The 25,377-nt window shown below is 32.4% G+C and overlaps 1 protein-coding gene and 1 pseudogene across 6 annotated transcripts; one reads left to right on the top strand and one right to left on the bottom strand.

The window, feature by feature from the left end:
• Window positions 1-2,305: 2,305 nt before the first annotated feature.
• LOC125784904 (coiled-coil domain-containing protein 42 homolog) lies at window positions 2,306-2,972 on the bottom strand (annotated as a pseudogene).
• Window positions 2,973-7,956: 4,984 nt separating this feature from the next.
• LOC111191388 (uncharacterized) lies at window positions 7,957-19,287 on the top strand. 6 transcript variants are annotated; one of them, XM_049469107.1, is made up of 9 exons: window positions 7,957-8,219; window positions 9,237-9,287; window positions 10,067-10,285; window positions 10,400-10,459; window positions 10,606-10,650; window positions 11,068-11,112; window positions 11,376-11,603; window positions 11,765-11,821; window positions 19,040-19,284. In XM_049469107.1, exons 1-9 carry the CDS (start codon window positions 8,187-8,189, stop codon window positions 19,091-19,093), a joined length of 792 nt encoding a protein of 263 aa, XP_049325064.1. In that variant the 5' UTR covers window positions 7,957-8,186; the 3' UTR covers window positions 19,094-19,284. The 6 variants fall into 6 exon arrangements, with proteins under 6 accessions (XP_049325064.1, XP_049325068.1, XP_049325066.1 ...); XM_049469111.1 differs by lacking the exon at window positions 19,040-19,284 and adding an exon at window positions 11,978-12,349 and having other exon boundaries at window positions 10,609-10,650; window positions 11,071-11,112; XM_049469109.1 differs by lacking the exon at window positions 19,040-19,284 and adding an exon at window positions 11,978-12,348 and having other exon boundaries at window positions 11,071-11,112.
• The last annotated feature ends 6,090 nt before the right edge of the window (window positions 19,288-25,377 follow it).

Genomic DNA, 25,377 nt, shown 5'->3' on the forward strand with positions numbered 1-25,377 from the left:
CCCTTGCCTCAGACTTCCTGAAATCTTATGTTTTTTTTTTTTTTTTTTTGCCTTGGTCAGTTTGCAATTAACACATTTTGTTACATGCTGACACCTTTGTTCTTGAACTTCCAACAGCTGCTTTTGGAAATTAAAGCTCTTCAACACATCGATGTAGACAAGCAAGTCACTTTAGTGCCTGCCAGGAAGGTGCAGTAAAAAAGCTAATAATTATCATAGTATAACCATAATTAAAAAAAAAAAATTGTACAATGATTGATTTTGATAAATATACATGGTAAATATCCAAATGAGGTACACATCATGTCAGAATACTATGACCACCCCTTGTTTGTAACTGATCATATGCAAGCACTATGTAGTTTTATAATTACTGATAGTAGTCCATCTGTTTCTCTGTATAGGAAGTGTCTAATAGAGTGGGCAGTGAGTGGACAGTGTTGAGTTCATAATTATTTTTATTGATCAGAGGTCTGCAGTTGGAGACAGCTATCCTGTGCCTTCCGTCTCTGTTCAGTGAGGATGCCTCATTTCTCTTCACATTTGAGGAAGTAAGTTTCTTTAAAAACTCAAATGTATTACATGATGTTGATGTATTTATCTCTTTTACAGCAATGGTCATTTTCTGTTTTGTGTAATCAGGCACATTCCTGAGTGTCCTGAGTGGGTGTAAGGAGGGAGTGCCCTTGCAGCACAGTTTGGTGAAAGTCACCATGGACAAGGAAATCATAGTGGAAGACTGCACAGACATCTCCCTTGCCCTCTGTGTACTGTTCAGCACCTACTTTGTCTTCGGAGTGGAATATCCTAAGGGACTTTAAAAAACTCTTACATTCCTTGAAGCATTTGTGTTTAAAATGAAACGTTCAGTTTACACTGAAACGAGTATTCAGTTCTCTCTGTGAGTAGATTTTGTAAATAAGAGCTGTGTTGACTTCTCACAGCAATTTAATTGCTGTTTAATTAAATGTATTTAATAGTTTATCATTTTGCTACATTTAGTGTAACATCCAGCATATTTCCGGTTTGTTGTATTTCCATATGTGTTTATTTTATAAATGCTATAAATGCTGCACTTATCCCCACCCCCACACAGATGCTATATGCATTGAATGGGCAAATGCCAAGGTTTAGTTTAGTTTAGCTTTGTATTTTTGGTGATTTTAGTCATGCACATAAGTACTTGAATTTAAAAAGGATGAGCATTTTTATTGTTACATTTACACAAGTATCCACTTCTCTCTTTCAATATCCTTACCTTTTTATTTCCTTGTGCTTTTATACAGTCTGCATTATTTATTGTCCTCCTAATTATTCTTAGCGTAGCACTGCTGCTGGAGTTTTTTTTTCTTTAACAGAAGAATATATAGCACCCTTTTCATAGGGTGCTATATATTCTTCTGTTAAAGAAAAAAAACCCTTTAAAAAGGGTTCTATATAGCACAAAAAGGGTTCCACTATTGTTACGAGCCAAAGAACCCTTTTTAGGTACTAAATAGAACCCTTTTGTGTGTGTGTATATATATATATATATATTATTACTATAGTTCATTTACAAAGTCTAACGAAATTTGATGGAAGCATACTATATTTGGTCAAATGTGTGTGCAAAGTATAAACGTAAAATACACCAAATTAAAAATATAGAAATACTCTATATATGTATATACTGTATTATTTATATATGAAGAATTTGTTGACTTCATTTTTTTATTTATTTAATTAAATAAATCATTCAGGTTAACTTTATTTTTTCTAAGTAGTCAATAAAGAATAAATAAATGTAAGAAAAAGAAAGAAAAAAAAATATATATATTTTTTTTTCTTACATTTATTTAATACGGGATCATACGGAAAATATTGTTATTGTCCCCTTTAAATAAAAATTTGTGTACTATACAAAAATAAAATAATTATGTATGTGTTATATATAATGTGTATGTGTTATTTACGAAGAATTAAGTGACTTACTTAATAAATTAAAATAATTCTTGTCTTAATTTTTTTCTAGTCAATAAATTAAAGTAAAATAATTAAATAATAAAATGGAATAAATTCAGCCTTTTATTTTGTTTCTATTTTCTGCGAGTAGGCACTGGTTGGCTGGTGTGCATGCGCGGCAGGGAGGTGAGTATTGATATTGATTAGGTGATTGATGAGCTGTGGCCGGTGATTAGAGATGCTGCGGTGGCATGAGAGCCTCCTGTTTCAAATACTGTCCGGTAAAATCCGCTCGGTCTGTACAGTTTAGTGACGGTTGAGTGGCGGGTTCTGGAAGATCGGTCTCAGAAATTTGTGTGGGGTTTCACACGTGGTCGCTGGCTTTGATGGACCCTTTGTCTGACCCCAGCTCCTGAACAATATCAGTCCACTTCTGGATGTACTGCCGAATCCTGTCCAGCTCATCCAGAGTGTCCTTAACATTAAACCCTGCAGCACCACTTGAGACTCCGCCAGTCATGTGATAAAGATTCCGTGTCACAACGTGTATCCGGCCCAAAAGCAGTGTCTTTTTGGCATCTGTTGCCTGGACGCTCTCCAACGTGCTCTGCCTCTTCAGCAGCTGCTCCCTCGTACGCACCAGTGTCTCGAAGCGGCCAATGAGCTTTCCAATGTCCTCAAACTTCTCTGAGGACTTCAAGACACTGTCTAAAAAGCTCCAGTAGATTCGGTTCTGGCTGACTTGCTCCTGCAGTTTCTCCTTCTTGGTCAGCAGGGCAGCAAATGCCTCTGCCTTTTTCAGAGCGCGTGCTTGCTTAGCATCGTTGTCTTTGGGATGTTTGTTGAAATTCAGTAAAGACTCCTGAAGTTTTTTCTCCTTTCTTCTTCAGCTCATCTCTCCTCTCTTCTAGACTCTTTGCCTTTGCTTCAAACTCCTCTTTGTGTTTTCTGAGAACAGCAGCCATGTACTTTATCTCTCGCTGTTTGTCCAGTATTCGAGCGCTTCCAGTCCCCAAGTCCTCCTCTGCCATAGGCACTGTAGTATCTTTCAAGCAAAACATCTTCAATCGCGCGAATGACGTTTGGTTTGTGAAGTCAGCGCTTTTATACTCTCACTCGCGGTTGAGCGATGACGTCATGTTCGGAACGCCGCCTGCCCCGCCCTCCCTTGGTTACCGCTGGTTGCTAAGATGACTGGTTCTAAGTACGGTGCCCTGTGAAGGATATTTTTATATAAGTAATAAGCACGGTGTCCTGTGAGGGATATTTTTATATAAGTAATAAGTACGGTGTCCTGTGAGGGATATTTTTATATAAGTATTAAGTAACATACATGTAAGTGTATAGTAAGCCTATACGATATATATATAGACCGTTTCAATGAGGAAAACAATAACAAAGCTACTGCGCATGTCTGTTCCTTCGACGCTTCCGGTGGTGCTATTTTCAACTATACAGCTGTCAAAATGAGAGCGCATATTTCGCAAGTCTCCCGAAAACAGAGCAAACATATGGTCAGAAATTAGTAAAAAGTGATCAAACCTCTTTTCCTGATCATTTTGATAAGGATTTAAGAGGGAAGTTATTTTCCTCTGATTTAAACAGCTTGCCAGAGGTGACCTATCCAGATGTGATCGCTACCTCCTTGAAACAGAGCGTGTTTACACCAGACAGGCAGTGAAAGCGCACCGCAGTTTGGACGCATATAATTACTTTCTCAGTGGAAAAGTTGGGAATATTTGTTCCTATAGCAGAGAAGGCATCACTATAGTGTATTTTGAGGTTGTAGCAAGTCAAACACTATCCAACATGTACTCTGCATGATTTGTAGCTAAGAAGGAGGGAGACGTGAGAAAAACGAAAGCACGCATGTCTACTATGGAGGACCAAAAATAACATAAGTATAAATAAATAAATGCAATAAATGTAGAAATAAATAAATATATAAATAAATGAATAAATATATAAATGTTGAAATAAATAAATAAATATATTAATAAATGCACATATAAATGAATAAATAAATAAATAAATACACATATAAATAATTGTATAGGTAAATAAATGAATAAATAAATAAATAAATGTTAAAATAAATAAATTAATAAATAAATAAATGCACGTATAAATGAATGAATAAATAAATATATAAATATTTAGTAATGTATTTATTAACCTATACAATTATTTATGCATGTTTTAATTTATTTATATATTTATTTATTCATTTATACGTGCATTTATTTATATATTTATTTATTTCAACATTTATTTATTTATTTATTTCTACATTTATATGTGCATTTATTTATTTATACTTATGTAATTTTTTCCATAGTTTACTTTTTAAAGAACAATTTGAGAATCTGCTGGTAATGACCTGATTTTCAGTGTTTGTGACTCTCAGATTAGGTGAAGTTTGCAGTCATGTTGCAGCAGTTCTTGTGGCTGTGAAACAGTGTGTAAGGGAAGGTTTAAATTAAATTACATCCACTGTTTTGAACACTGTTTACCGCAAAACGGAAGTGTCCTAGGAACAGCTACGTCACTTCCTGCGCTCATGAATATTCCTCTAAAACGGTCTATATATATATAATTTTCCTTTTTCATTTCAATTAACATACATTTAAATTAAATAAAAATCCAAAACTGAGGAAAAATATTATTACTATAGTAAATTTACAAAGCCTAATGAAATTTGATGGAAGTATACTATATTTAGTAAAATGTGTGTGCAAAGTATAAGCGTATAATACACCAAACTAAAAATATAGAAATACTGAATATATGTATATACTGTATTATTTATATATTAAGAATTTGTTGACTTCCTTTTTTTATTTGTTTAATTAAATAAATAATTCAGTTTAACTTAAATTTTATATTTATAATCATATGGTATTTTTCATCATACGGGATCATACAGACAATATTGTTATAGTCCCCTTTAAATAAATATGTGTGTACTATACAATAGGCATTGATTAGAGTGACTGTAGTTAGATAAGTATATGTATAAGCATTAATTAGATTAATATTTTATAGGCATTCATTAGATTGATTGTAGATATATAATTATATTTATAGCCATTAATTAGATTGATTGTAGATATATTATTATATTTATAGTAGGCATTAATTAGATTGATTGTAGATGTATTATTATCTTTAAAGCCATTCATTAGATTGATTGTAGATATATTATTATATTTATAGCTATTAATTAGATTGATTGTAGATATATTATTATATTTATAACCATTAATTCGATTGATTGTAGATATATTATTATTATATTTATAGACATAATTAGATTTATTTATATATATTATTTTTATATTTATAGATATTAATTAGATTGATTGTAGATATATTATTATATTTATAGCCATTAAGTAGATTGATTGTAGATATATTATTATTATATTTATAGACATTAATTAGATTTATTTAGATATATTATTATTATATTTATAGATATTAATTAGATTGATTGTAGATATAGTATTATATTTATAGCCATTAATTAGATTGATTGGTAGATATATTTATATATTTATAGGCATTAATTAGATTCATATATTTATAGGCATTAATTAGATTTATTGGTAGATAGATTTAAATATGTATAGGCATTAATTTGATTAATATATTTAAATATTTACAGGCATTAATTAGATTCATAGATTTATATATTTATAGCCATTATTTAGATTCATGTTGTTACGCCCTCGCTCTGTTCCCCTGTGTTTCTCCTGTAATTTTCCGTCACGTGTGTGTAATTTGTAGCTCCGCCCCTTCCCCAGGTGTTCAGTGTTTCATGTTACTATTTATAGCACAGTTTAGTCCATGTTTATCCGTCGGTCTTTGCACCTTCCCTTGTTGTCTGTCTCGCCACGTTATAGTTATTTCCTCATTTCTTGGTCATTTGCATTTATACGTTCTTGTTTATTTCTAGTTTGTTGTTTTCACGTTTATTTCCTATCACGTTTAGTTCCTGTCTGTTTCTTTGTTTATTTTGTATATTATTCACTTATTTATGCCCTGTATATATTCCCTAGCCCTGTTTTGATATTATCTGTTTAGCTTAGCTCTTTGTTGGTTTTCCCTGATTGTTTATGTATATATTTATATTCGTTATTCCCCTGTTTGTTTATCTGTTATTTATTAAAGTCTTGGTCTTACCCGCTTATAAATCCGCCTCCCGTCTGTTCCCCTTCTTACACATGTGTTTATGTATTCATAGCCATCAATTAGATTGATTGGTAGATTGATAGATCCTCCCATCTTAGACATTTGAGATTATTTGTTTATATTTACAGCTTTAATAAAGTTTATATTTACTGTATTATTTTGTTGTTTGTCTGTTTTTTATGTTGTGGTGTTCACTCTTTAATAATCACTCTTTAATAAACAACCAAAACCAGAGCTGTTTCCTCTTTGCAACTTTTAAACATTCAGCTGTTTATTTTAATTTCTCAGGGTTTATTAAAAGCTCTGTATCTGATTAATAAATACATTAATAAATGAATGAAGTAGGTGGTGTAGTGGATAACATCACAGTTCTCTCTGTGGAAGATCAGGGTTTGATTTTCTTGCTGGGAATTGAAACTCACAGCAGTATAAGTCTGTAGGTAAAACTCATAACTCTACATTCAGCAGCCTGTGCAGCCTGATTCACATCTACAGACTCTAGATTAGATCATCAGATATAAAACTTCATTTATTACTTATTATTAATCTTATATCATATCGTCCAGCGCTGGTGGATGTTCTCTTGAGAGTAAAAAAGGAATAATCTGTGTTTTCTCTTGTGAGATCTGGATTTAAAGGGGATGTAAAAGATAACTTAGTAAAAAAGGACAAAAATTACCCCAGTGTAAAACTGTCCCACCCCACAGTGTGATGGGGAAAATGTAAAATGTGAATTTGTGTGTTTATGTTCAGGATGAGGACGGTCTGGTGGAATCTATAACTGTATTTACAGTCAGTATTTGATACGGGTGTCAGTAGACCTGTTTTAGGGGACTCTACCTCCCCTTTAATGTTATTTAGCCTTGTTAATTTCTATTAAAGAGCACAATACTAAGTATTTCAGAATTAAAGCACATTTTAGTGTCCTTTTCCTGTATAAAATAAATAAATAAATAAATGAAATAAAAATAAATACTTTATTTATTTAGTTAGTTAGTTAGTTAGTTAGTTAGTTCGCACTGTCCAATAAGCGTGCTGAGTAAAAAACGATTAGCCAATCACAGCCAATTACAGTTTTACATTCAATTAAACCTTTAATTGATTATTTCTCATTTCCCGTTACATTTACTCTGATAAAGTCCCTTAAACAGACATTTTATAGAGTGTTTGTGTCATGTATAAAAATAAAAACATAAAATAATAATAATAATAATAAAAATAAATTACTTAAAATAGTTTCAGTTAAAAAAAACGTATGTATTAAAATAAATTACATTAAAAGTTATAACATAAAACTATTTACACCATTTTTGTCACAATCACATTAAATTAAATTAAACATTTAATTAATTATTTTGCATTTGCAATTGTATAGAAGTCGATTTATTTATTTATTTTAATATTAATATAATTTAATATTGTCTGTGTTATAACTGTAAATATATTTATTTACTTTAATTTCACATAAATATGCTTTTATATGTATGGTTTGTATTAAACTTCACTGAACATTAAATATGTGTATCTTGTTTGTTTTCTGTTATTATAGCTTGTACTGTATCCTTTAAAGTAAGGATTTTTTTATTATTTATTTATTTATTTACTTATTTATTTTTGAGTTGGTATTGTTGTGGTGGTTATTGTTCATCGTTGTGGATATTATTATTATTATTATTATTATTATTATTATTATTATTATTATTATTATTATTATTATTATTATTATTATTATTATTATTATGTGTTTATTTTATATGATATCCCGGTTGCCTAGGCGACGCGCGGCCGCTTTAATTTGGTTGTTTTCATTCTGTTGTTTTTGTTGCTTCAGAGCAGCAGCGACTTTCAGCGCGGAGACTCTCTACAGCTAGAGCTTCACCTACAGACCAGTTTACTGATTTATTCTCACTGTTTATTATCTGTACTCTTTATAATTACTCATTAATTACTGTATTATCTATATTTTATTCTTATTAACTCTCTTTTTCGCCTTTTTTTTTTTTTACAGGTTACAGGAGCCGTTGAGGGACACCGCCACCCCGCGGTCGAACATGGCGTCTCCGAGCAGAGTCCGCCCCCTGGAGGTCAGTAGAAAATGATTTAACCATTTTAGAGTTTATTAATTTATTTATTATTACTGATCTGGATTAATTACTCACTATTAAACTAAAGCAGGTCTGGGCGGTGGTTTTTAGGTGGGTGTTAAAGGTAATTTCTGAAGCAGTTTCTCTTGAGTAAACACTGTAAAACCATAATATGAGCAGTTGACTAAGCTAAGCTAAACTAAGCTAAGCTAATCTAGCCTAAACAAATTATTATTAGTTATCATATTAACTTAACTATATTTAAAAACTGTATATAATAGGCTTTGAAGTTGTTTTATCTGTTTGGGAGCTGAACAGGTTGGTTTATTTGCTCAAAATATTGTGGCGGCTCTGGGTTGTGTGTGTGGCTGCCTGTAGGCATGTTCTGTTCTTCTGTGTGTGTGGCCTTATGTGTGCTGTGTTGCTCTAGCCTACGTAGTTGGTACCTCCCCCGTAACCTAGGGTATGGGGAGGGGCCATGCAGATGAGTGCTGTTTAGGGCACTCACCATAAAGTAAGTGAATAGTGAGTTTAGTCACTTGGTTCTGTTGGTAGCTTATTGGGGGTAGAATGGTTTTAGCTCTCTTAGTCTTGTTAAAGACTGTAAGCAAATGGCAAGCTGGTTCAATAAAGGAGCTGTTGAGAATTCAGCATGAGTCTCACGGGTCTTCCTTTCTCTTCTATGCTGCAATACTATTAAATAAGCTGATAATATAGTGTCCACTGCTTTGCATGTTTCTGAAGATAATTTAAAGTAATAAATTAAATGCACATCATTGTTTAATGACCATTAGACCAGAAAAAAGCTCTAAATTACTTTATAAAGACAATATAGTTAGGTATATAGGTCTTGTACAGTTTTCTTGTAAAGTTTGTCTTGTAAAGTTGGCTTTTCTGATATAAAAAAGTATAATATAATATATAATATATTGGATACACATACTGTAAGTGCATATTCATGCTGATATATTATGGATAATGGTTGTAATATATTGTATATGTATATTTCTATTGCAGGGGGGTACTGACCGTTCGGAGAACTCCACCATCCGTCCCCCGGCTTTCGCTGTAAGTTCCAATTAAACTGTTATTATTGCTTGTTAAATATTAAACCACATTACTGCTGCACAGTGGAGGAGCACGAATAAGTAGTATAGTGTAGTATAGTATAGTATAGTGTAGTAAAGCATGTGGTTTTGGGTGCAGCCATAGACTGAGAGCTTAATCTCAGCTTAAGCTGTTAAAACTTCATTGTCTGAACACACAAAATCAAATAAGTACACTAAGTGTAAGTACTTAAAAGAGTAGAAAGCTTGTATCTGGGGCTGTACCTTATATTGAGTACCTTTCAGTGAAAGTCCTTATTTGTACCCATGTTTTTTGTACCAGTAAAGATTATAAAGATTATATAAACATTATCATCAAATGAATATGTGTCAAGAAATTGTCTGGCTTTCAAATAAAAAAATTGCAATTAAAATATAATATATTTATGCTTATCAGTGCAGTGATACAGAAAACTGATTGTAGCTTTTGGCTGGTTAAATGGTACAAATCTGTACTTATTGCTGTTAGGAAAGATTTTGTACTTCAGAGGGAACAAATCTGACCCTGTTAAGACCAGTATTATATCTTTGAGGGTACAATTTGAGAACAAAAAAGTACTTATATCATACCTCTGGTTTTTTTTTTTAGAGTGAATAATGACGTGTCTCTGGTAGTAAAATTGGTAGCATTCTGATAATTCCTGTTCAGGACAGTCCTGAGTGATTATAATAAATAATTAATCTTTTTATTTAGCCGCTGTTTGTTTAGTTTTGTTTCTGTTGGACTCTTTTTTTGAACAGTGCCGAAAGGCTTGGGTGAAACGCATCATACGCACGGTGCCCACCTCCCGCCCACAGCCTGCAGCAATCCCCAGCACCCCTCCCACCACCGTCACGACCCCATCCTTCCCTCGGTACAGCCGCCGTAAGGTCCTGGTGCCGATCCCTGTGGCAGAGCTCACCCAGAAGCTGGACTTTGTTGGACCAGAGCCTGAGCTCATCCCAGGTGCAGCTGCACAGGTAAGAGTTTACAGTTAATCCAGCATCATCTCCATCTCTCTGCCTCCTTAAAACAACTGAAGATCTGCAGAGCTTTAGAAAACCTGCTCATTTCTTCCTCTCTGATTCTTCCAGGCTTTGGCCGACCCTGTCAGGGAGGTGGAGGACCACGTCGATGAGGTGGAGATGTCGAAGGTGAGTGCTCAGTGTTATTTAACCAAATTTAACAATCTTTCATAGAAAATTCTCCAATTTTAGACCAAATTCACATTTTACAACACTCAAAAATACAACTAGAGATGGATCAGAATGAATTAAAGTATGTATTTGTTTTGTTTCAGGAGGAGTCAGACGTCTGTTCTGTTTCCTCTTTGTCTATTTTTTCGGTAAGTCTTTATTAAACTTTTACACACCTACATCAGACCCAGTATAGCCTCAATGTTAAACATACAGCTTGATTTAGGGCGTGTCTTTGCTATTATACAACAGGAAAAGTACATTTTGGGTGGCTCAAAATGTAAAGAAACAAGGCATGTACTAATTCTCTTAATTAAGCATGGGTATGTTTTTGCCCTAACTTGAAATAAACCAATCAGAGTGTAACTTGCCATTCCCTTTAAGAGTCAGATGCACTCTGACTTTGGCGGATTACTATTTTAACGATGCAGAGCTTCTGCACTTCTCAGCAGAGGAAACTGAGCTGCTTGTCTCATATTTTAGACCAAAATCACATTTAACAACACGCAGTAATAAAACTAGAGATGGATCAGTATGAATTAAAGTATGTATTTGTTTTGTTTCAGCAGGATTCAGACGTCTCTAGCGTCTTCACTTCACCTTTTTCTTCTGTGAGTCTTTATTAAACTGTTACACACCTACATCAGACCCAGTTTAGGCTTTATTTAAACATAATGTGCATAATCTTTATGTGCATTGCAGGTTTTTAATGTATTTGTATTATATATTACTGTTTATATTGTTAATACTAATATAGTTTGTTATCTATTTCTGTTTCTGTGTTCCTTGCTGTCCTTTTCCTGCTGTAACTGTGTGAATTTCACTACTGTGGGACTAATAAAGGACTATCTTATCTAATCTTTTTATTGGACAGTGCTCAGAATCTTCAGTGGAGGACCTCACCACCACCGTCTTCCCACCAGAGCTAACCGGCCAGGGAGTCACTGCACCTTCACCCACCATCAGAACACAGAGCAGATCCCTGAAAAGACTCACCACCAACTTTTGGACCTCTGTGTTTTCTCGTTTCAGGTCCCGTGCTCGAGTCTCGGTGCTGGTTGGGGAGGCGGACCCAGGTCTGGAGGCGAAGCCGGCTGCACAGGTAAGAGTTTGTTCCAGTATCTTCAATATGTGTCTCATTTAATAATAATGATGTTATCTGATGGTATAAAAGCTTTCTCTATTTTCTGCAGTGAAACGATTAATAAAGTGTCTGCAATTCTACATTAAACCCCTTTACTTCTTTATCTCTGCTTCTTGTAGGACGTGCAGGACCTGGAAGAGCGAAGGGACGCGGTGGAGACCCCTCCCAAAAGAAAGGTCAGAGTTCAATTTAATCTAAAACAACACACAAAACACGTACCGCTATAAATCTATATAAAAAGAGACATTTTAATGATTCTCTGATTTATTATAGTAATGATTTTTACACCACGTCTTAATTTATTCTGTTTTCTTCTGATCTTTTCCACACAGGGAGGAAGGAGGAAGCTGTTCCTGAGCTGCTTCAGGGGGTCAGAGAAGGACTAATTAGATTAATAGATTTAAATATTTATACCTATTAATTAGATTGATAGATTTATATATTTATACCTATTCATTAGATTGATTGTAATTAGATTAATAGATTTGTAGGCATTAATTAGAGTGATTGTAGTTAGATTAGTATATGTATAGGCATTAATTAGTTGATTGGTAGATAGATTTAAATATTCATAGGCATTAATTAGATCCATAGTTTTATAGGCATTCATTAGATTGATTGTAGATATATTATTATATTTATAAGCATTAATTAGATTGATTGTAGATATATTATTATATTTATAGTAGGCATTAATTAGATTGATTAAAGATATATTATTATATTTATAGTGGGCATTAATTAGATTGATTATAGATATATCATTTTATTTAAAAGCATAAATTAGATTGATTGTAGATATATTATTATTATGTTATAAACATTAATTAGATTGATTGTAGATATATTATTATATTTATAGTGGGCATTAATTAGATTGATTGTAGATATATTATTATTATATATATATAGCCATTCATTAGATTGATTTGAGATATAGTATTAAATTTATAGGCATTCATTAGATTGATTGTAGATATATTATTGTTATTATATTTATAAGCATTAATTAGATTTATTGAAGATATATTATTATATTTATACTAGGCATTCATTAGATTGATTGTAGATATATTGTTTTTTTATTATTATATTTATAAGCATTAATTAGATTGATTGTAAATATATTATTATATTTACAGCCATTCATTATATTGATTGTAGATATATTATTATTATATTTATAAGCATTCATTAGATTGATTGTAGATATATTATTTTATTTATACTAGGCATTAATTAGATTCATATATTTATAGGCAATAATTACATTGATTGTATATATATATATTATTAGATTTATAGACATTAATTATATTGATTGTAGATATATTATTATATTTATAGGCATTAATTACATTGATTGTAGATATATTATTATATTTATAGACATTATTTAAATTCATATATTTATATGCATTAATTAGATTGATTGTAGATATATTATTATATTTATAGACATTAATTAAATTCATATATTTATAGGCATTAATTACAGTGATTGTAGATATATTATTATATTTATAGACATTAATTAAATTCATATATTTATAGGCATTAATTACATTGATTGTAGATATATTATTATATTTATATGCATTAATTAGATTGATTGTAGATGGATTATTATATTTGCAAGCATCAATTAGATTGATTATATTAAGATTAATATATTTATATAATGTATATAATTATTTTAATTATTATATTTATATAATAAATATATTGTAAGCATTAATTAGATTCAAAGATTTATATATTTATAGACATCAATTAGACTGATTGGCAGATTGATAGATTTTAGGCATTTGATATTATTGTTTGTATTTAAAGCTTTAATAAAGTTTATATTTATTGTATTCTTTTGTCTCTTTTTTATGTTGTGGTTTTGTTGAATTTGCTGTAAAATCACTCTTTAATAAACAACCAAAACCAGAGCTTTTTCCACTTTACAACTTTTAAACATTCAGCTGTTTATTTTAATTTCTCAGGGTTTAATATAAGCTCTTTATCTGATTAATACATGCATTAATAAATGAATGAAGTAGGTGGTGTAGTGGATAACATCACAGTTCTCTCTGTGGAAGATCAGGGTTTGATTTTCTTGCTGGGAATTGAAACTCACAGCAGTATAAGTCTGTAGGTAAAACTCATAACTCTACATTCAGCAGCCTGTGCGGCCTGATTCACATCTACAGACTCTAGATAAGATCATCAGATACAAAACTTCATTTATTACTTATTATTAATCTTATATCATATCGTCCAGCGCTGGTGGATGTTCTCTTGAGAGTAAAAAAAGGAATAATCTGTGTTTTCTGTTGTGTGATCTTGATTTAAAGGGGATGTAAAAGGTAACTTAGTAAAAAAGGACAAAAATTACTCCCAGTGTAAAACTGTCCCACCCCACAGTGTGATGAGGAAAATAAAAAATGTGAATTTGTGTGTTTATGTTCAGGATGAGGACGGTCTGTTGGAATCTATAACTGTATTTACAGTCAGTATTTGATACGGGTGTCAGTAGACCTGTTTTAGGGGACTCTACCTCCCCTTAAATGTTATTTAGCCCCGTTAATTTGTATTAAAGAGCACAATACCAAGTATTTCAGCATGAAAGCACATTTTAGTGTCCTTTTACTGTATAAAATAAATAAATAAATTAATTAATTAAATAAAATAAATACTTTATTTATTTAGTTAGTTAGTTAGTTAGTTCGCACTGTCCAATAAGCGTGCTGAGTAAAAAACGATTAGCCAATCCCAGAACAGAAGAAATCGGTGGGGATAAAAGAGTGTTATGTTGTAACTCATCCAGCAGGGGGGCGCTCGTTTACCACCACATTTACACTGAAAAATTCCCATAAACAGAGATTCCGTAGAATGTCCTTTTCCTGTATAAAAATAAATAAATAAAATGAATTAAATTTAATAAATGAATAAATGAATATATTAATTGTGTCAGTTAAAAATCACTCAAATCTATATATTAAAATAAATAACTTAATAAAAGTGATTACATACAACTATTTATGCTTCTTTTTTACAGTTAAACACATTCAATTAAACATTTAATTAATTATTTCTCATTTCCTAGTACATTTACTCTGAAAAAGTCCCTTAAACAGACATTTTATAGAGTGTTTGTGTCATGTATAAAAATAAATAAATAAAAAAATACTAATAATAAAAACAAATTAATTAAAATAGTTTCAGTTAAAAAACTTATGTATTAAAATAAATAACGTTAAAAGTGATAATATAGAACTATTTACGCCATTTTTGTCACAATCACATTCAATTAAATTAAACATTTAATTAATTATTTTGCATTTGCAATTGTATAGAAGTCAATTTATTTATTTATTTATTTTAATATTAATATAATTTAATGTTGTCTGTGTTATAACTATAAATATAATTATTTACTTTAATTTCACATAAATATGCTTTTATATGTGTGGTTTGTATTAAACTTCACTGAACATTAAATATGTATGTGCTGTTTGTTTTCTGTTATTATAGCTTGTACTGTATCCTTTAAACGGATTTTTTATTATAATTTATTTATTTACTTATTTATTTTTGAGTTGGTATTGTTGTTGTGGTTAATGTTTATTGCTGTGGATATTATTATTATTATTATTATTATTATTATTATTATTATTATTATTATTATTATTATTATTATTATTATGTGTTTATTTTTATAATGATATCCCGGTTGCCTAGGCGACGCGCGGCCGCTTTAATTCGGTTTTTTTCATTATGTTGTTTTTGTGCTTCAGAGCAGCAGCGACTTTCAGCACGGAGACTCTCTACAGCTACAGCTTCACCTACAGACCAGTTTACTGATTTATTCTCACTGTTTATTATCTGTACTCTTTATAATTACTCATTAATTACTGTATTATCTATATTTTATTCTTATTAACTCTCTTTTTCGCTTTTTTTTGTTTTGTTTTTTTTTACAGGTTACAGGAGCCGGTGAGGGACACCGCCACCCCGCGGTCGAACATGGCGTCTCCGAGCAGAGTCCGCCCCCTGGAGGTCAGTAGAAAATGATTTAACCATTTCAGAGTTTATTAATTTATTTATTATTACTGATCTGGATTAATTACTCACTATTAAACTAAAGCAGGTCTGGGTGGTGGTTTTTAGGTGGGGGTTAAAGGTCATTTCTGAAGCGGTTTCTCTGAGTAAACACTGTAAAACCATAATATGAGCAGTTGACTAAGCTAAGCTAAGCTAATCTAGCCTAAACACATTATTATTAGTTATCATATTAACTTAACTATATTTAACTGTAGATAACAGGCTGTGAAGTTGTTTTATCTGTTTGGGAGCTGCACAGGTTGGTTTATGTGCTCAAAATATTATTAAATAAGCTGATAATATAGTGTCCACTGCTTTCCATGTTTCTGAAGATAATTTAAAGCAATAAATTAAATGCACAGCATCGTTTAATGACCATTAGACCAGAAAAAAAGCTCTAAATTACTTTATTAAGAAAATATAGTTAGGTATATAGGTCTTGTACAGTTTTCTTGTAAAGTTTTTTCTTGTAAAGTATAATATAATATATAATATATTGGATGCACATACTGTAAGTGCATATTCATGCTGATATATTATGGATAATGGTTGTAATATATTGTATATGTATATTTCTATTGCAGGGGGGTACTGACCGTTCGGAGAACTCCACCATCCGTCCTCCGGCTTTCGCTGTAAGTTCCAATTAAACTGTTATTATTGCTTGTTAAATATTAAACCACATTACTACTGCACAGTGGAGGAGCACGAATAAATAGTATAGTGTAGTATAGTAAAGCATGTGTTTTTGGGTGCAGCCATAGACTGAGAGCTTAATCTCAGCTTAAGCTGTTAAAACTTAATTGTCTGAACACACTAAGTCAAATAAGTACACTAAGTGTAAGTACTTAAAAGAGTAGAAAGCTTGTATCTGGGGCTGTACCTTATATTGAGTACCTTTCAGTGAAAGTCCTTATTTGTACCCATGTTTTTTGTACCAGTAAAGATTATATAAACATTATCATCAACTGAATATGTGTCAAGAAATTGTCTGGCTTTCAAATAAAAAAATTGCAATTAAAATATAATATATTTATGTTTATCAGTGCAGTGATACAGAAAACTGATTGTAGCTTTTGGCTGGTTAAATGGTACAAATCTGTACTTATTGCTGTTAGGAAAGATTTTGTACTTCAGAGGGAACAAATCTGACCCTGTTAAGACCAATATTATATCTTTGAGGGTACAATTTGAGAACAAAAAAGTACTTATATCATACCTCTGGTTTTTTTTTTTAGAGTGAATAATGATGTGTCTCTGGTAGTAAAATTGGTAGCATTCTGATAATTCCTGTTCAGGACAGTCCTGAGTGATTATAAAAAATAATTAATCTTTTTATTTAGCCGCTGTTTGTTTAGTTTTGTTTCTGTTGGACTCTTTTTTTGAACAGTGCCGAAAGGCTTGGGTGAAACGCATCATACGCACGGTGCCCACCTCCCGCCCACAGCCTGCAGCAATCCCCAGCACCCCTCCCACCACCGTCACGACCCCATCCTTCCCTCGGTACAGCCGCCGTAAGGTCCTGGTGCCGATCCCTGTGGCAGAGCTCACCCAGAAGCTGGACTTTGTTGGACCAGAGCCTGAGCTCATCCCAGGTGCAGCTGCACAGGTAAGAGTTTACAGTTAATCCAGCATCATCTCCATCTCTCTGCCTCCTTAAAACAACTGAAGATCTGCAGAGCTTTAGAAAACCTGCTCATTTCTTCCTCTCTGATTCTTCCAGGCTTTGGCCGACCCTGTCAGGGAGGTGGAGGACCACGTCGATGAGGTGGAGATGTCGAAGGTGAGTGCTCAGTGTTATTTAACCCAATTTAACAATCTTTCATAGAAAATTCTCCAATTTTAGACCAAATTCACATTTTACAACACTCAAAAATACAACTAGAGATGGATCAGAATGAATTAAAGTATGTATTTGTTTTGTTTCAGGAGGAGTCAGACGTCTCTTCTGTTTCCTCTTTGTGTATTTCTTCGGTAAGTCTTTATCAAACTTTTACACACCTACATCAGACCCAGTATAGCCTCAATGTTAAACATACAGCTTGATTTAGGGCGTGTCTTTGCTATTATAACGACAGGAAAAGTACATTTTGGGTGGCTCAAAATGTAAAGAAACAAGGCATGTACTAATTCTCTTAATTAAGCATGGGTATGTTTTTGCCCTAACTTGAAATAAACCAATCAGAGTGTAACTTGCCATTCCCTTTAAGAGTCAGATGCACTCTGACTTTGGCGGATTACTATTTTAACGATGCAGAGCTTCTGCACTTCTCAGCAGAGGAAACTGAGCTGCTTGTCTCATATTTTAGACCAAAATCACATTTAACAACACGCAGTAATAAAACTAGAGATGGATCAGTATGAATTAAAGTATGTATTTGTTTTGTTTCAGGAGGATTCAGACGTCTCTAGCGTCTTCACTTCACCTTTTTCTTCTGTGAGTCTTTATTAAACTCTTACACACCTACATCAGACCCAGTTTAGGCTTTCTTTAAACATAATTTGCATAATCTTTATGTGCAATGCAGGTTTTTAATGTATTTGTATTATATATTACTGTTTATATTGTTAATACTAATATAGTTTGTTATCTATTTCTGTTTCTGTGTTCCTTGCTGTCCTTTTCCTGCTGTAACTGTGTGAATTTCACTACTGTGGGACTAATAAAGGACTATCTTATCTAATCTTTTTATTGGACAGTGCTCAGAATCTTCAGTGGAGGACCTCACCACCACCGTCTTCCCACCAGAGCTAACCGGCCAGGGAGTCACTGCACCTTCACCCACCATCAGAACACAGAGCAGATCCCTGAAAAGACTCACCACCAACTTTTGGACCTCTGTGTTTTCTCGTTTCAGGTCCCGTGCTCGAGTCTCGGTGCTGGTTGGGGAGGCGGACCCAGGTCTGGAGGCGAAGCCGGCTGCACAGGTAAGAGTTTGTTCCAGTATCTTCAATATGTGTCTCATTTAATAATAATGATGTTATCTGATGGTATAAAAGCTTTCTCTATTTTCTGCAGTGAAATGATTAATAAAGTGTCTGCAATTCTACATTAAACCCCTTTGCTTTTTTATCTCTGCTTCTTGTAGGACGTGCAGGACCTGGAAGAGCGAAGGGACGCGGTGGAGACCCCTCCCAAAAGAAAGGTCAGAGTTCAATTTAATCTAAAGCAACACACAAAACACATACCGCTATAAATCTATATAAAAAGAGACATTTTAATGATTCTCTGATGTATTATAGTAATGATTTTTACACCAAGTCTTAATTTATTCTGTTTTCTTCTGATCTTTTCCACACAGGGAGGAAGGAGGAAGCTGTTCCTGAGCTGCTTGAGGGGGTCAGAGAGGGACTAATTAGATGGATCGATTTAAATATTCATACCTATTAATTAGATTGATTGTAAATAGTTTAATAGATTTATAGGCATTAATTAGAGTGATTGTAGTTAGATTAGTATATGTATCGGCATTAATTAGATCCATAGTTTTATAGGCATTAATTAGACTGATTAAAGATATATTATCATATTTATAGCCATTAATTAGATTGATTGATTGTAGATATATTATTATATTTATAAGCATTCACTAGATTGATTGAAGATATATTATTAAATTTATAGTAGGCATTAATTAGATTGATTGTAGATGTATTATTATATATAGTAGGCATTAATTAGATTGATTGTAGATGTATTATTATATATAGTAGGCATTAATTAGATTGATTATAGATATATTATTATATATATAGCCATTAATTAGATTGATTGAAGATATATTATTATATTTATAGTGGGCATTAATTAGACTGATTGTAGATATATTATTATATATATATATATAGCCATTAATTAGATTGATTGAAGATATATTATTATATTTATAGTGGGCATTAATTAGATTGATTGAAAATATATTATTATATTTATAGTAGGCATTCATTAGATTGATTATAGATATATTATTATTATATTTATAGCCATTCATTAGATTGAATATAGATATATTATTATATTTATACTAGCCATTCATTAGATTTATTGTAGATATATTATTATAGTTATAAGCATTCATTAGATTGATTGTAGATATATCATTATATTTAAAGCCATTAATTAGATTGACTGTAGATATATTATTATATTTATAACCATTCATTAGATTGATTGTAGATATATTATTATATTTATTATATTTATAGGCATTAATTACATTGATTGTAGATATATTATTATATTTATAGGCATTAATTACATTGATTGTAGATATATTATTATATTTATATGCATTAATTAGATTGATTGTAGATAGATTATTATATTTATAAGCATCAATTAGATTGATTATAGTAAGATTAATATATTTATATAATGTATATAATTATTTTAATTATTTTATTTATATAATAAATATATTATAAGCATTAATTAGATTAATATATTTATATATTTATAGACATCAATTAGATTGATTGGCAGATTGATAGATTTTAGGCATTTGATATTATTGTTTGTATTTAAAGCTTTAATAAAGTTTATATTTATTGTATTCTTTTGTTGTTTGTCTCTTTTTTATGTTGTGGTTTTGTTGAATTTGCTGTAAAATCACTCTTTAATAAACAACCAAAACCAGAGCTTTTTCCACTTTACAACTTTTAAACATTCAGCTGTTTATTTTAATTTCTCAGGGTTTAATATAAGCTCTTTATCTGATTAATAAATGCATTAATAAATGAATGAAGTAGGTGGTGTAGTGGATAACATCACCGTTCTCTCTGTGGAAGATCAGGGTTTGATTTTCTTGCTGGGAATTGAAACTTACAGCAGTATAAGTCTGTGGGTAAAACTCATAACTCTACATTCAGCAGCCTGTGCAGCCTGATTCACATCTACAGACTCTAGATAAGATCATCAGATACAAAACTTCATTTATTACTTATTATTAATCTTATATCATATCGTCCAGCGCAGGTGGATGTTCTCTTGAGAGTAAAAAAAGGAATAATCTGTGTTTTCTGTTGTGTGATCTAAAGGGGATGTAAAGAAGGGCAACTTAGTAAAAAAGGACAACAATTACTACAGTTTAATAAATTAAGTAATTGTAATTAGCAAAGTTTACTAAAAGAAAGGATTGACTGAAGTTCAGTTCACTTCTATGTAACATTTAAGTCTTGAAACCGAGTTAAAGTTACTTATCTAAATTTATTTAATCTAAAATTAAATTTACTTAAAAAAAAGCAAATGCAGAAAGTTGTGAAACTTTTTAAAAGTAAATTTTACTCATCATTTTTTCAGTATAGAGTTCAATCGCATATGATAAATGTGTTTAAACACATCTCTTTCTATTAATCTACAAAAAGTATCCACAGAGGCATTATCTAAAGGAAGAAAAAATGTTCTCTTAGGTTTAAATCGAGTCCACTTATTATCTGATTGAGCTGAATGGGATTCACTTTGTGAAAACATCACACAACCAGATACATATTTTGTATAGAACGCTTTCAGTCTGATAGATCTAAAGAATTTAAACATTTCAATCTTTGTGACAAGTGGATCAGTCCGTCTGACTGGAACAAACGAAAGTCCCTTAGACAGTAAAGATAAATGATTGTCACTTAGCTCTTTCTTGGAAATGTTGATCATGTTCGATTGTATTGGTGGACAGAAGCTCCTGCGTTTCTTTTTCCCCCTCCTCGCAGGAGCTTCTGTCCACCAATACAATTTACTTGTTTCTGAAAAAGAGGCTCTGATGGACTTGTTGTCTGATGAAACTATTGTGATTAAGCCTGCAGATAAAGGGGGCTCCATTGTAATTCAAGATAGAAAGGCATATGTTCAAGAAATAGAGAGACAGCTTGAGGACACAAACTCCTATAGATTATTGATGTCGGACCCTACCTTTAGGTTAAATGAAGAAATAAAACCTGTTCTAAAAAAAGCTCTCAGAGAGACAGTGATTCAGGAAGATGAGTATAAATTCTTACTCCAATCTCATCTGCATACCTGTCAACGTTTTGGCCGGGAAACTACCGTATTTTACTCCTCTTTCCCACCGTCCTCCCGTATTAGTATTTTCCCGTAAATATCCCGTATTTAAAAATTGAAAGGTAACGGAGCTGACCATGTAAACTGTGATGAAATTATGTCTGATTTAAAAGACTCTTCTTCGAATCAAAACTCACAGATCAAACCCACTGTGTGGTTTATAAAATACAGCTTGTGACTCAGTTAGCTTAACTTTAGAATAAGCTAGATAGGGTTTGAGAAAAATCTATATATAATGTTCAACCTGCCCTGATGTACCAGATCAGCCAATAACTATTTCATTTTCAAACTGTGTTTATAAGGAACAAAAATTCAGTTAGCTAACTAGTTTTCTAGAAGATAGATAGGTAGGTAGGTAGGTACGTAGGTTGGTAGGTAGGTAGGTAGGTAGGTAGATACTTTATTTATCCTGAAGGAAATTCTGGTGTAGTGGATAGCCAGAATTTAGTACAATACTTTGTTGTTTAAAGCAGTTTCTTAACCCTGATCACTGCCATAAAATTGTTTTCCAGCGGATCCAGCTATCCTTTACTGAGTTTACCTGTTAAAATCCCTTAGCTCCCTATCGACCATAGATCAATCATTATGTATATCCAGCAGTGTATTAGACACATCATACCACCACTTATTTCATTAAATGCCTTCAAACAGAGACAGTTCTAGAATATGCAGTAGAATATGCAGGAACAGGGTGTAGAAACACTGATCTAACGTGACTTCTGTTAATTTGTAGTTCACAGTAAGACCTCATGTCCTGAGTAAATAGAAGGATTCCAGACAAATCCCAACATTTTTTTTGCATTTTGTTTTAATGTAATTATATGTTTTGAGCAACTTAGTCAATAGTGTGCCAATGTTTAAGCAAATTTGAGAAAAGTATAAAGAGAAAGAATGTTGCAAAAAAATGCTAGTTAATTTTTATATATGTGTTGTGAATGTTACGAAATTATTTTTAATAATAGTTCAGGGCTAGTCTAATCTGACGAGTAAGCAGGTACATTTTTCTTTCAAAATTTTGGATGGTAATTTTAGATGCTTGAATTGTGTTGCTTGCAACAATATGATGACACAGGACTGTTATGTACATCCACAAACACAGGAGAAGTTCAAAATCAGGGGTAGGATAACATGTCTGTCCACTTTTGTGGTTTATTTGTTAGTATGCCCTTGTGGCCTTCTCTATGTAGGAAAAACAAAACGACAATTAAAGACAAGGATTTGTGAACATAAATGTACAATCAGAAAAAAGATGAAAAATCCCCAGTAGCTAGACATTTTTATAATGCTGGACATGATGCTAACTCTGCATTTCATGGGTTTAGAAATTGTTAAATTGGGAATCGGGAGCAGCGTCTCCTACAGAGAGAGGCTTGGTACATTTTTAAACTAAATACAATAAATCCAAAAGGCATGAATGAAGATTTTTCTTTGAGTTGTTTTCTTTAATTTATTTTTTGTTTTTGATGTGCATGTGGATTTTTAAGATTCTGTTATTTTGTTGAATTGATTTTAAGTAGGACATATTTTCATAAGATTGTGATAAGTATTTTTCCATAAGATTGTGATTATTATTATTGTTTTTGAAGCATTTTTTTTTCAATAATTGTTTTTGTTATTTTCTTTTCCAATTTCTGCGCATCATTGATGTTTGTACATTCATTATTTTTTGTTTGTAAAATAACATAATACTACAGACTTTGTTATGACATAGCTAAGTGAGGTGGGGTGTATGCACCTGGTTGATCCATTTAGCAGCGGGTCTGGTGTTTGGTGAGCACGCTGAGGAAGGCCTGAGGGCCGAAATGTTTGTGTTTTATCTGTGAGTCTAATAAATACATTGGATATTATACGAAAGCTGTATGAACCAACACTGTTGTAGTGGATTAACCAGAGGATTTCTTCATTGCTTGGACACAAACACACACTACCCCCACTTTACGGCCTATAAGGAAACTTCGAACCCAGAACACTCTAAAAAAACCTTGGAGTAATCTTTTTTCAAACAACCTTAAATTTCAAAATGACATTTACTGACTATTTCTTCACTCAGCCTCGCCCGAGAGCCCTAAATGCGAGTTTAGGGTAAAATTCTGTTTACATTCCTCCAAGTCATAAACCTCGGAGTTAATGTAAACATTTGGAACATTTGCAACACATTTGCAACATTTGCATCACTAGGACGGGACTGCGGACTTAAGAGAGTGTCAAAACTTAATTAATGCCTTGGAAATTGTTAATTCACCAAATGTTGTACCAATTTAGGGGTTTGTGCCTAGTTATTTCTGCAAAGCACTAAGAAATAAGTTGACAGAAATGGTCTAAGCTTGGGATTCCATTTTCAACATTGCAGGCTCAAATTCTGTGGGGTGCAGGAAGAGCTCCTTCCCCCACCATCGTAAATTCCGATGCCAACCGCTTATCTAAGCATTCAGCAAAGGGAGAGGAATTTCTCACTGAGAAGATTTTGCTTAAAATACATATATATTGACTATATAAAAAAGGTGTTTTATAGAATGTTTACTAGATAATGGTATATGTGTCTGGTATATGGTATATGTGTTTGGATGTGTCCTGATTAAATTCTCCTACACATTCAAGTCTGAATCAACAAGGTTTAACTAGCATTTGATAATTTAGCTTTATTTGGTTATCAGTGGTTAAACCATGTATTATCTTTTAAGTGATTTAATTGGGTTTAAATAATAACATGACTCTTGATCTCTTTCTGACAGAGTACCATCCATCATCGTATTCCTAAGATTATCTTGAGTATTACAAAACTGTTTGTGGGCAAAATATATATATATATTACATTTATTGTGATTCAATTGTAAGATTGTTTGTTTCCTGAATTTATCCTCACAAACTGATATGCTGAAAAAGGTATTTTGATCCACTGTTTAATTGAGTTTTCTTTTGGTTTGATCTATTAGAAAAATGCTGAAGCATGTTGACCATGTGAGGAGGGGGGGGTTTATGGCCCTTTGTGAATCCCCACCAAAGTTTGAAATTGCTCCTAGACCAATCAAAACACAGACATTTGGGCCACAGGGCCAATCATAGCTCAGGGGCCAAACAGGCCACAGAGACTAATAGTAAACTGGGCAGACACAGTTTTAGTTCAGTTGCCAGTTGAGTTTTGGGAGTTCAGGTCAGAGCAGTTAGAGAAGGAGTGGGAGAAGGAGTTGGAGAAGATGAGTTGAGGAAAACAGTTAGAGGAGAGAGGTTAGGGAGCCCAGAGATGGATAAAGGATAGACTGTTAGTTTAGTCATCTTAAGTTAGTTTTCTTAGACTAGTGCATTTAATCTTCAAGTATATTAATATTAGCTATCCTAGTTAAAATATCTAAGGTTATTTTACAATCTACGAAGCCAAGCATTATTCCATCTAAGTTTAGCTAAAGTACAGCTGAAAAGGAGATCCGCCAGATCCAACCCAGAAACCTGCGGTCCGGAGGCCACCAGCAAGCCAGCTGAGAGCGAAGGGATTTCCCTGTGGGTTCTCATGGGGCTCCGTGCTGACACAGGAAGTCAAGCCACCCTGCAGACCGGCTCACGTGATCCTTTTTCGGGGTGAAGCATCAGACGACC

The sequence above is a fragment of the Astyanax mexicanus genome, chromosome 20 (assembly GCF_023375975.1).
Source record: "Astyanax mexicanus isolate ESR-SI-001 chromosome 20, AstMex3_surface, whole genome shotgun sequence".
Taxonomy (NCBI): Eukaryota; Metazoa; Chordata; class Actinopteri; order Characiformes; family Acestrorhamphidae; genus Astyanax; species Astyanax mexicanus.